This window comes from Carcharodon carcharias, chromosome 2 (genome assembly GCF_017639515.1).
Source record: "Carcharodon carcharias isolate sCarCar2 chromosome 2, sCarCar2.pri, whole genome shotgun sequence".
In the NCBI taxonomy this organism is placed as follows: Eukaryota; Metazoa; Chordata; class Chondrichthyes; order Lamniformes; family Lamnidae; genus Carcharodon; species Carcharodon carcharias.
In genome coordinates this window covers 207,556,645-207,569,419 of record NC_054468.1, presented here as the reverse complement: position 1 = coordinate 207,569,419, position 12,775 = coordinate 207,556,645, and the positions used below count along the sequence as shown (strand labels likewise).

At 42.4% G+C, this 12,775-nt stretch overlaps 1 protein-coding gene across 1 annotated transcript in view; it reads right to left on the bottom strand.

The window, feature by feature from the left end:
- Positions 1-12,775, bottom strand: part of LOC121290193 (stonin-1) — a 117,865-nt gene that overhangs the window by 50,664 nt on the left and 54,426 nt on the right. Inside the window, exon 5 of the mRNA XM_041210457.1 lies at positions 3,233-3,334. Coding sequence (XP_041066391.1) covers positions 3,233-3,334 — 102 coding nt within the window. The remainder of the gene's footprint in view (positions 1-3,232; positions 3,335-12,775) is intronic.

The following is a 12,775-nucleotide window of genomic DNA, read 5'->3' as shown; positions in this document are numbered from 1 at the left end:
GAGAACTGGCAGGAGCCCCATGTCGACGTTGGGAAAGACCCAGCGGAAGTAAGTGCCCATCAAGACCCCGGGAGCGGAAATCACAATTTCCCACCCCCTTCCCCCACCAAGAGAGCTCTCCATTGTCCGTCACCCTGAGAGCAGTGACTGCTGCTGGTAATGTACTCAACAGAGGCCTAGGATCAATGAGGGACCCAGGCCACAGGTGAGTGAGGGCAGAATGGAGTTTGCAGGGAGAGGTTTGGAAGAAAGGACAAGTGGGTGGCTCTCAGCAGGGCTCCCCCTTCCTGATGCCAGTTTCCTTGGTCAGGGAAGAGCCTGATAGGGTTTGATTTTCGGGCTCCCCATGTGGTGACTCCAGTGTCGGCTGGTGAATACCAGCAGCGGCAGGATCAAGCCTTTAAATGCCCACTTAAATAATTCAATTAGCGTCTAGGCTGGAAGTTCATCCATAAGTCTTCCCACCCCAGACTTAATTGGGCAGTGGGTAGGCAGTGGCATCACCGCCCTCCCTCCCAATTAAATGTCTCCCCACTTCCAAAATTGCCACTGGGGGGGGCATTAAATTCTGCCCAAAGGGTGATAGAAGTTGCAACTTTTCTTCCACAAACAGCAGTTGCTGTGAGGTCAATTGTCAATTTTAATTCCAAGGTTGATAGGTTTCCGTTATCCAAAGGTATTAAAGGATATCGGGCAAAGATGGCGTTATGTCACAGGTCACCCATGATTTTGTTGAATGCAGAGTAGGCGACAATGACCTATCCCCTATGTTCTAGGCCTGTTGATTACAAAACAATATTCAGCTAGTACCAGCTTAGACTTTTTCTGATTGGCATGCAGGGCCTAAGATAATGCTAAATACTGCTTAACAAAGGGTCTTTCTTCTGAAATAAAACAAAAAATGTTGGAAATACTCAGCAGGTCAGGCAACATTTCAGGTCAATGACCTTTCATCAGAACTGGAAAAGTTAGAGATGTAATAGGTTTTGAGCAAAAGGTGGATGGAAAAAGGGGGCAAAAGGAAGATATGTGGATGACAGAAGAGATTAAATGACAGAAGAGTTAGGGTCAAAGAGAATGGTCTTGGGGAAAGAAAAGAAACAAAAGATGTGCCTAGGTGGGCTGCTGTCTGAAAGCAAAAATAAGAGATAACTAAAACATGCAAAGAAAAGGAAACAAAATGGGGGCCAGAGATTACAGAGTGAAATTGCAGAACTCAGTGTTGAGCCTGGAAGGCTGTAAGGTGCATAATCAAAGATGAGGTACTGTTTGAGTTGTTGAGCTTCACTGAAACAGTGCAGTAGGCCAAAGACAGAGATGTCAGTATGAGGGCAAGGTGGAAAATATAAAATGGTAGGCCACCAAAAGCTCAGGGTAATGTTTGCAGACTTGAACTTCCTTATGAGTTTGGAGACTGAAAAAGTAGGTTTACACAGGAAATGAAAAACATTAACTTTTTTCTCTTTTTTAAATATAGAAGGTTTTACAAACAAAATTACTTGTCCTAGGTATTGTAAGCAAGCAGTGTGATAAAGATTCAATGGAGAACTGGATAGATATTTGAGGAAGCAAACAACTGATGAGAGGCTGTTTTGAACTGGGCAGATGAATTGTAACCATTTTCAGTCTTGTACTTTCCTATTACAGAGGTATATGACTTTATCTCATCAGCTCAGTGAATTTATCCGGTACATAAAGAACTCTACAGCTCAGTGAATTTATCTGGTACATACAGAACTCTACAATGCACCCATCACCCCTGACCCTTGTCAATCTCTCCCCAATGCATCAAGTTCAATATCCTATTTTGATCTTCAAATTTCTTCAAAATAAAATTAGGCAAGGTAAACACACTTTTACGAAAGGAAAATCATGTTCAACGGGTCAATTAAAATTTTGTTAGAATGTATGGAGCGCGGCAGATAAGGGAGAACCTATGGATGTAGTATATTTGGATTTTCAGTAGGCATTCAACAATGTGCCACGCAAAAGGTTGTTCCACAAGATTAGGGCTCATGAGATTAGTTTAATATATTGGCATGGATTGAGGATAACTCAACGACAGAAAACAGAGTAAGAATAAACCAGTCATTTTAGGGATGACAGGGTGTCACAATGAGTGCCACAAGTGTCAGTGCTTGGGCCTGAGCTATTTACAGTCTATATTACTGGCTTAGGTGAAATGACTGAGTATGATGTATCAAGTTTGTTTACGTTACAAAGTTACGTAGGAAAGTAAACTGCGGGGAACCCACAAAGAGACAGCAAAGGGATCTAAGTAGGCTAAGTGAGTGGCAAGAAGGTGGCAGATGGAGTATAATGTAGGGATATGTGAGTTTATTCACTTTGGTAGGAGGATTAGAAAAACAAATGATTTTGTTTTTAAATGAAGAACTGTTAAATGTTACCGATCAGAGGGATCTGGAGGCCCTTGTACAAGAAACAAAGAAAGATAGCATGCAGGTATAGCAAGCAATTAGGAAGGAAAATTGTATGTTTGCCTTTATTGCAAGGGATTGGAATTCAAGAGTAAAGAAGTCTCGCTGCAATTGTACAGGGCTTTGGTTCGACCATATCTGAAGGACTGTGTACAGTTCTGGTCTTCATTCATATGGAAAGATATGCTTACCTTAGAGGTGCAAATACGGTTTACTAGATTGATTTCTGCGGTGGGAGGGTTGTCCTATGAGGAGATACTGAATTGAATGGGCCTATACTCTCTGGAGTTTGTGAAAGTGAGAGGTGATTTCATTGAAACATGAAAAGAGGGCTTGACAGAGTAGGTGCAGAGGCTGTTTCCCCTGGCTGTAGATTCTGGACCTAGGATGCATAGTCTCAGGAGTCAGGCCATTTCAGACTGAGATGAAGAAACATAATATTACTCAGACGATCATGAATCTCTGGAATTCTCTACCCCAGAGGGCTGTCGATGTGTAGTCATTGAATTTATCATGGCTGAGATCAGCAGATTTTTGGACTCATGGGAAATCAACAAATATGGGAATCAGGCAGGAAAGTGGAGTTGAGTTTGAAGATCAGCCATGACCTTATTTAATGGCAGAGCAGATTTGAGGGGCGATATGACCTACGCCTGCTCCTATTCCTTATGTTCTTATATTTTTATGTCCAGGTCAAGCAGCTTTATTGCCATATACATAATCAGTCTAAGTTTAGAAAAGTAAAGTTTAGAACAGAAAACTAAGACTTTTGAGGTAACAAGAGAACCAAATACCTGTTTTAGATCCTTAAGAACATGATCGTCAATGCCTTCTTCAAGGAAAACATCATGTACATTATTGATGACATCCTCAATAACAGATTTATAGAGTCTCGGCTGAAAAAAATTCAGTATGTTATTAACAGTCAGGTCTTTGTTCATAGTTTTAAGTTGTATAAAGTTCACATTCTTTCCCTCCTTCCCTTCTTTGTATATGAGGTGGCATAACACTATGAGATAGCTGCAAACAAAAAAGAATAGATGCCTCACAAACCTTGTCATGTAATTGCAGAGAGCACATAAATATAGCTAAATCATACTGCATTACCAAAAGGCATGCCTTAGACTTTGTATTGTGTTTTCTAAGATTCAACATTCTTGTTTCAAAAAAAATCAACTCTGCATTTGAGGTTTTGTAACTGAATCGCATATTCATGAAAAGCAGTATATAATATTGTATACGGGCATGATCTGTCTGGAACACCGAGGTGCAGCTCAGGCACGTGTCATATTTTTGATTACCACTAAAGGCACAAATTATTTTCAATTGAGAGGTCAAATAATGAATTCTTGGACATCTACCAGTGTTGCTGGAGAGTTCCTTAACACCTGAAAGGAAGAGGAAAAGTTTCTTGTTAAGGTGCTGTCGAATAGAATAAAATGAAACTGAGGACAAGGACAGCTTTGAGATGAGATAACTCGATGCTGCTGGAGAAGAGAAGTAGCTCTGAAGAAGTGTCATACAGACTCGAAATGCTAACTCTGTTTCTCTCTCCACAGATGCTGTTTTCCCAGCATTTTCTGTTTTTATTATCTACCAATGTTGCTTCATACTTGACCACTGTCAGGTACAGAAATCATCAGCAGAGTTCTACTGCTGTTCTGGCCAATATTTATCCCTTAAACGACATCAAAAAAACAGATTATCTGGCCATATATCCCATTGCTGTTTCAGTGTCCTTAATTGTACGCAAATTGGCTACCACATTTTCTACATTACAACAGTGACTACATTTCAAAAATACTTAATTAGCTGAAAAGTACTTGGGGCAACACATGGTCTTGAAAGGAGCTACATAGATGCAAATTCTTTCTTTTCACTGTTTGAGATTGAGATTAGGAATCTTGCAATGTGGCAAATTGCAAACACACACAGACTGAAACACTGAAAGGCATTCACTAGGAATATCCTTTTGTCAACTTTTAGTACAGATGCATTAATTTGAATAATCTAATTAAACATCATAAAATCTAGTAAACAGCAAGGACATACACAAAAGAGTAAAATTCATTTTAAATCTTCATACACATTTTAAAGGGCCTTAAATTCTTTTTAAAAACAAAAAACTGCGGATGCTGAAAATCCAAAACAAAAACAGAATTACCTGGAAAAACTCAGCAGGTCTGGCAGCATCGGCGGAGAAGAAAAGAGTTGACGTTTCGAGTCCTCATGACCCTTCCACAGAACAGTTCTGTGGAAGGGTCATGAGGACTCGAAACGTCAACTCTTTTCTTCTCCGCTGATGCTGCCAGACCTGCTGAGTTTTTCCAGGTAATTCTGTTTTTGTTTTAAATTCTTTTTGTTGGTTTATAATTTAATAACTCAAACTCTTATTTGATCCATGTTTCAGCTGGATTCTCAATTTCAAAATCACCAAACTAGAAAGTCCAGGGTCAATTTGCCTTCCATTGCTTAATCTGGAGGCCCAGAAGAGGGGGCTGCCTTGTATGTACAGTAAAATGTTTGTTATCTGGTATGCACGAGGAATGCATGGTGCTGGTTAATCAAAAATGTCGATTAACGGGAAATTACATTACTCCGGACTCAAGACAAGGTGCTGCTCTGCCTTTGTTGGTTTGAGTGGGGAGGGGAAGCAGCTGGGGAGTCAAGGGCCCGAGCACAGCAGGGCATCACAGTAAAACCACTACAGCTGAAGACCAAGCTGACACCGCAACAGACACCACGACCTTCAGACCTGATGTAAAAATACAAAATCAAGCTGTCAGTTTCACTGATGATTGCTCCAAACAGCATATTATCTTCATTCAGGCACAATAACCAAAACTGACCTAATAATTTAAAAAATTAAATACAAAGCCTAAGAACAATTTCTGCAGATTTACAACCTATTGCTATTATTAATTTTTTTTAAGCAATGCATTATCTGAACACTGAAAGTGACCGGCTTTCAAAAAAAATTGAACTATCAGAAATTCTGATTACTAGAGAATTCCAGGTGATAAAAGTGCCGGATAACACAGTTTACTGTACATTCATATTAGGTGCCGTAAGATAATTTACCAATTCTGCAGCCCCTAGACCTTGGTCTCCAAGAGCAATAAAACTTCATTTTTCTAGATTATATTAGGTTATACGTGGAAAGTTAGCTCACTTAATTAAAGGCATTACAGAGTAATGTCAAGAAACAGATTGGAACACCTTGAAAGGCAGGAAGATAAGACTGTTTTGCTTTAGGCTGACCCTCATTTTCAAGGAATAGCCCAATGGATCCACAGATTGAAAGGAAATAAATCAAGTGGATCCTTAAGCTAAGGCTATGTTCAATTTAGTCAAGAAAAAGTGCAAGGCCAGCTTGGAATCCTAACATAATGAACTGTTATGACAAGGGTTACACAATGTCTTATAGCTCCAAGATGTTGTAAAAAGAGTAGCAGGACAAATGGTGAAGTTACCCCGAGCACTATTAACATAAAACAGATTAACATCTGTTAAAACAGAAGGCAAGGAAACCCTTTAAACCAAGCCGCTAAATGCTTGTACATTAATACAAGTCAGGACAGCTTTACCCAAAATGAGTAGTGCAATGAATTTCTAATCTCAACTGTACAATGCCACTTTTTGGAAGGTGCTGAGCAGAGATTAGCCACTTCTTCCAGGAAAGGATGAAAAGAGGATTAGCCAACTGCACACCTCTTGGTTCCAGCAACAGAAAATTTTTCAGAGAGAACCAAGAGTAGACTATTCACTGAAGCAGAACAGGAATCTGACAAGGCAAAACAGTGAGGAAAATAAAAATTAATGCGTGTATTCTGCCACAGGGACATTAAGTCCAATCTGAATCTTGGCTTCACCTCAATGTCTTTTTCAGCAAAGGGTAGAGGTCAAGGGGGATGGTGGGGGTTATTGGGGTACTTTTTAATCCTTTCCCATCCTACGTATGCTAAAGCCAATTGCAGCATCCCCACCAGCTGCCCCAGCTGAGATCTGCTTCCTCGGCAAAGGCCAAAAATTGAGATTATTGTATGCTTCTGGAGTTGTGCTCAAACAAATTGGTAGCTAAGTTGGTACAAAGGGAAACAGAGCTAATGTTTCAGGTCGATGACCTTTCATCAGAAATGTCATGAATGTCACTGGAGGAGGAGTGGTTGGGGCTGGTTGTGCAAGAAAACACAAAGATTTCATTTGCCTTGTTTCACATTAGGTGAACTTTTGAAATGCTACAGCATCCCTGGCATTACAGCAATGTAAACAGCTAGTCTAGCAATAGATGCCCCATCTTCACCCTCCTCTTTCCTCTTTGTTCTCATCTGAAGATGAGTGATTAGCCCTCTTCGTCCTCCTCCAACTGCATACGTAGTGATCCTATCACAGCACGTTATCGCTTTTGTGATAGTAATGGTCTTCCTCTTTTGATGTGATACCAAACACATCCAAGGCGCATCTCGTCCCAATCTTGCCAAGTTGAAATCCGCAAAGATTGAAAAAAAAACTGTGTCCACACAAGCAGACTCTACCAGACATTTGCCAGAGGGAACTGAGACAGCAACTACAATAAGTGAGATCTTGTTCAGATGGGAAAATCCCCACCTAAACTACTGCTCAAACTCAGTCAGTTTTCGAAGCTCCAGTAAATCCATATTGCTGTCGTAAAATCTGGAGCCAAGTTAAAAACAATTTTGACATAATTCAATAACGTCTCCTAAGTATGTTAACCGCGCCAATAAGTACTCACCCCACATCCAATTAGGAAATCTCTAACTTGGCAAATAGGTTCTTGCCAGCATCCAAAAGCACCTTTACTAAATTCGGAAGTGAATACGTATGAGCTGGGTATCACTCCTGCTCTAAAAATCAACTTTTTTATCCACCCCCCACTCATTCTCAAGCAACCAGTTCTTGGTGGTTAAAAGTCCCTCAGTTTATTCATAAATGAGAAATACTCTCAGTAAGCCAAACAACTATATTCAGTCTGCTGTAACTTATCTTTCCCCATTTTAAAGCCAATATATTTTCTGGCTGATTTTAAGTGATTACACTAATCTATATAAACACACAAACCCCAATTTTAACTTCTGTACAACTCAAGGAAGTGGAGGACGAGGCTGACGGCAAGTCCCATGACGTATTAGCATTAGGTCTGGGCAATTTTTGTATGTTGTGAATCGAGCAGCTTGCCTACATGATGTATGCAATTTCGCGCACAACTCCCAAAGGAGTCACTGCAATTTGCTCTCTTGTGGAAGTGATGAGCCACATTGGCAGTAGTGACACTCTCTCAGGATGATAAGTAGCAAGTAACATTCGTGCCACACAAGAGCCAGACAATGGCCATCTCCAGCAAGAGAGAATCTAACCATCACCCCATGACATTCAATGGCATTACCATCACTGAGTTCCCCAACATCAAGATTCATGGGTTACCATTGACCAGAAACTAAACTGGACTAGCCATATAAATACTGTGGCTACAAGAGCAGATCAGGGGCTGGGAATTCTGCAAAGAGTAACTCACCTCCTGACTTCCTAAAGTCTGTCTACCATCTACAAGGCACAGGTCAGGAGTGTGATGGAATACTCTCCACTTGCCTGGATAAGTGCAGCTCCAAAAACGCAAGAAGCTCAACACCATCCAAGACAAAGCAGCTTGCTTGATTGGCACCCCATCCACCAACTTAAACATACATTCACTCCACCTCAGTGGCAGTAGTGTGTACCATCTACAAGATGCATGGCAGCAATGCCGAGAAGCACAACAGGCCTTTTTGCAGGCTCAAACATACAGAATCACTGGGCACAAGCACTTCAAACATCCCTATGTGAGGAACAGATGGTTTCCAATAGCATTGCACAGGCACCAGACATCCAGAAATGCTCTAAGGCTTGATCATTTGGATCAGAAATGAAAGGAAGGCAAATATTATGTTTACCATTACATCAATCACCTCCACCAGATTTGACAATTTGGTGTGTAGACCGAGTTAATGGCAGCTTCCAATTCTTCATTGTCAGTATGCTATTGATACAGAAATTGTCTGAGTGGTTTCATTATTCTTCAACATATAGGATGAAGGAAGTGGTGAAGGATGTAACAAGGATCGTGAGCAAAAGGACTCTAAGCACGTTCTCCAGGCAGGGAAATGTATTACCAGATGTTCTGAACAACTAGCCAAGTACTCACATTTTTGCTGCAAAGCGTCAAGATAGCCCTTCTTATTTAATGCTGCCTCTCCTTCCCGATGGCCTTCCATCTCATGAGGACATTTGCTGCTGTTCTGCCTCCTCTCAAATGCAGGCCTCTCTGTAATATGAAGTAATACAGTATGCAGCACAATGTGGTTGACGACAACTGGGTCATTTTTGTTCTTTCATGGGATCTGGGCATTGCTGGCAAGGCAGTATTTGTTGCCAATCCACAATCACCCTTGGAGTGGTGGTGATGAGCTGCCTACTTGAACCGCTGCAGTCCACCTGGTACACCCACAATGCTGTTGGAAAGTGAGTTCCAGGATTTTGATCCAGTGACAGTGAAGGAATGACGATACAGTTCCAAGTCAGGATGATGGAAACTTGCAGGTGGTGGAATTCATGCCCTTGTCCTTCTAGGTGGTAGAGGTCACAGGTTTGGAGAGTGCTGTTGAAGGAGCCTTGGCAAGGTGCTGCAGTGCATCTTTTAGATGGTACACACTACTGCCACTGTGCATTGGTGGGGAAGGAACTGTGCATTGGTGGTGGAGGGAGTGTATATTTAAGGTGGTGGATGGGGTGTCGATCATGCTTTGTCCTGGATGGTATCAAGCATCCTGAGTGTTGTTGGGGCTGCACTCATCCAGGCAAGTGGACAGTATTCCATCACACTCCTGACTTGTGCCTTGTAGATGGTGGACAGACTTTAGGAAGTCAGGGGGTGAGTTACTTGCTGCAGAATTCTTAGCCGCAGAATTTCTAGCCTCTGACCTGCTCTTGCAGCCACAGTTTTGATACGACTAGTCCAATTCTGTTTCTGGTCAATGGTAACCCCCCCCATCTCAAGGATGTTGATAGTGGAAGATTCAGCCTTGGTAATGCCATTGATTGTCATGGGGAAATGTTTAGATTCTCTCCTGTTGGAGATAATCATTGCCTGGCTCTTGTGTGGAGCGAATGTTACTTGCCACTTATCAGCTCAAGCCTGGATATTGTCCAGGTCTTGCTGCATATGGACAGGAACGGCTTCAGTATCTGAGGAGTTGCGAATGGTACTGAACATTTGTGCAGTCATCAACGAGAATGCCAACTCCTGACCTTAATGGAATGAAAGGTCATTGATGAAGCAGCTTTAGATGGTTGGGCCTTGGACACTACATTGAGGAACTCCTGCAGCAATATCCTAGGACCGGGATGATTGGCTTCCAACAATCACAACCATCATCCTTTGTGCTAGGTATGACTCCAACCAGTGGAGAGTTTGCCCCAATTCCCAATGATTTCAATTTTCTGGGCTCCTTGATGCCACATTCGGTCAAATGTCACCTTGATGTCAAGGGCAGTCACTCTCACCTCACCTCTTGAGTTCAGCTCTTTTGTGCATGTTTGGACCAAGGCTGTCATGAGGTCAGGAGCCAAGTGGTCCTGGCAGAACCCAAACTGAGTGTCAGCGAGCAGGTCATTGCTTTGTAAGTGCTGCTTAATAGCACTGTCAATGACACCTTTCATCACTTTGCTGATGATCAAGAATAGACTGAAGGTGGTAATTGATTGGATGGGATTTGATCTGCTTTTTGTGGCCAGGACATGCCTGGGCAATTTTTCACATTGTCATGTAGATGCCAGTGTGTAGCTGTATTTGAACAGCTTGGCTAGGGGTAGGGCTAGTTCTGGAGCACAAGTCTTCAGTACTATTGCTGGAATGTTGTCAGGGCCCATAGTCTTTGCACTATCCAGTGCCTTCAGCTGTTTCTTGATATCACATGGATTGAACTGAATTGACTGAAGACTGGCATCTGTGATGCTGGGTATCTAGGAGGAGGCTGAGATAGATCATCCACTTGGCAATTCTGGCTGAAGATTGTTGCAAATGCTTTAATCTTGTCTTTTGCACTGATGTGCTGGGCTGCCCCATCATCGAGGATGGCATATTTGTGCAGTATTCTCCTTCTTTCAGTTGATTAATTGTTCACTACCATTCATGACTGGATGTGGTAGAGCTGCAGAGCTTAGATCTGATCTATTGGTTGTATGATTGCAGTCTACAACATGCTGCTTCCACTGTTTGACATGTAAGTAGTCCTGTATTGTAGCCACACCAGGTAATTTTATAATGTTTGGTATGTCTGGTGTTGCTCATGGCATGCTCTCCTGCAGTCTTCATTGAACCAGAATTGATCCCCCACCTTGATGGTAATGGTAGAGTGAGGGATATACCAGGTCATGGGGTTATAGATTGTGGTTGTATGCAATTCTGATGCTGCTGATGGCCAACAGTACCTCTTGGATGCCCAGTTTCGAACTGTTACATCTGTTCTGAATCTGTCCCTTTTAGCACGGTGATAATGCCACACAACATGATGGAGGTTACCCTCAAGTGTGAAGATGGGGCTCTGTCTCCACAAGGACTGCATATTGTAAATAGCACTTTACTTGTCAAGACGCCTGACCCTCTCTTCAGCATCCCTACAATGTGTTCAAAGAAAATCCTTGTGCACCCCTAATTTTCCTTGTAGCTGCATTAATCAGTCAAGGTGGGATTGCACAGGATGCCCTTAGCCATGTCTGTAAGGGTATTTTCTCCATTCCCTGGCCACCATCCTATCATGCTTCCCACAGAGTTGAAATGACATTCCCTGTAACATACTGGAAGGAACCGGTGGCAATATTATTAAGGGCCGTGATAGTTTTCATAAGTTATTGGAAAAGCATGATCCCGTAGTCCAAAAGGCAAGGCAGTAAGTAGGACCTACTGCAGAAAGCTGCAGAGATCTGAGACAAGCGGCAGAGTCGCCTTACAGCCCCTCAGATAAATTAACATCATTGGAGAGCATTTTAAAAATATTTTTAAGGACACCCCTAGCTGCCTGAGGTGGGCACCACTTTTGAATTAAAAACCAAAAGTTAAAACACAAGACCAGCAGAAAGCACCCGGGTGCCATTTTAACACCTGCTGCCAGGCATGTTAAAATCTGGCCTGTGTTGTTTCAAGACATAAAGTTTTTAAAAATAGGAAATTCTTGACCAACTCCTTCAGCGTCATACCAAAAATCACAAAATAATTAAAGCACACACACAAAGTTAATCAGAAGAATGTAGTTTCTTAACTTTTGTCTCAAAAACTATATTGTTAATATACAAGGAGCATTTTCCTCCTCTAAAATATATCTAAAATTCAATAGCTCCTCTTCTACTTCACGGGTTTAAACAAAGGTGTAGGGTCGGCGACACCCCCCCACCCCCGCCCCCCGCCAGGTAAGTGGCTTCACTGTGAATATTGCACAGTAAATGCTGGAAGCTAACTCACCACAAGGTTTGCATTTGCCGAGCAGGCCATATCCTGGGGATGAGCACCGCCCGCCTCTCGTACTCGATCAAACGGTCGGTTGCTAGGTTCGTGACGTCATAAAGCGGCAGACAATGACGTTTCGACAGGCTGCTAGGGTGGGTGTGACATCACGAGATCCGTGCACCCGCGGCTCTTTTAAAGTGCATTGTGGCGTCAGAAAAGGCAAACGCGTCATAATAGCAGCTCAATGACATCAGCAGAGCTCGGCTGAAGAAGGGTCCCTCCAGTAGCTTTTCAAGGGCAGCGCTTCCTTTATCTGAAGGAGCCTTATGACTACTCTAAACAAAAAATACATTCTGTCTCAACAATGTCCTTCAGCATCAACCACAAGTTCAGAAGAGCACCCATTATTTTGTGACTTTTTCTTCCATTTCCCACATCAGCCATCTTTCACTAGGGACCACAACATGATGTGGCTTGAAAGCTTTCATGTTTCTATGACCTTAAGAGATGTGCTGTAGCTAAATGTAGTTTTCAATTTGAATGGTTTAGAACTTCATGTCATAGTTTTGGGAAGCGGAGGAATTCAAGAGGAGGTTTCACTACTGTGCCCTGGCCCTTGATGAGAATTACATAAGCAGGGACACCGGGCGAGCAGGGAGAAGTTGGGTGGGCAGCACATTAGATGCTGGTTTTGGGTTCAAGGGCTCTGCTGACCAGTATCTTCCCCAGGTACTGGTCCACGCAAGGCAGACTGGTTGTACTTTGCTCACGGCTTATCTTTCCACCAAGACTATATCAGCTAAAAATTGCACGAGGCAAGCCTGCTCCACTAATCAGGGCA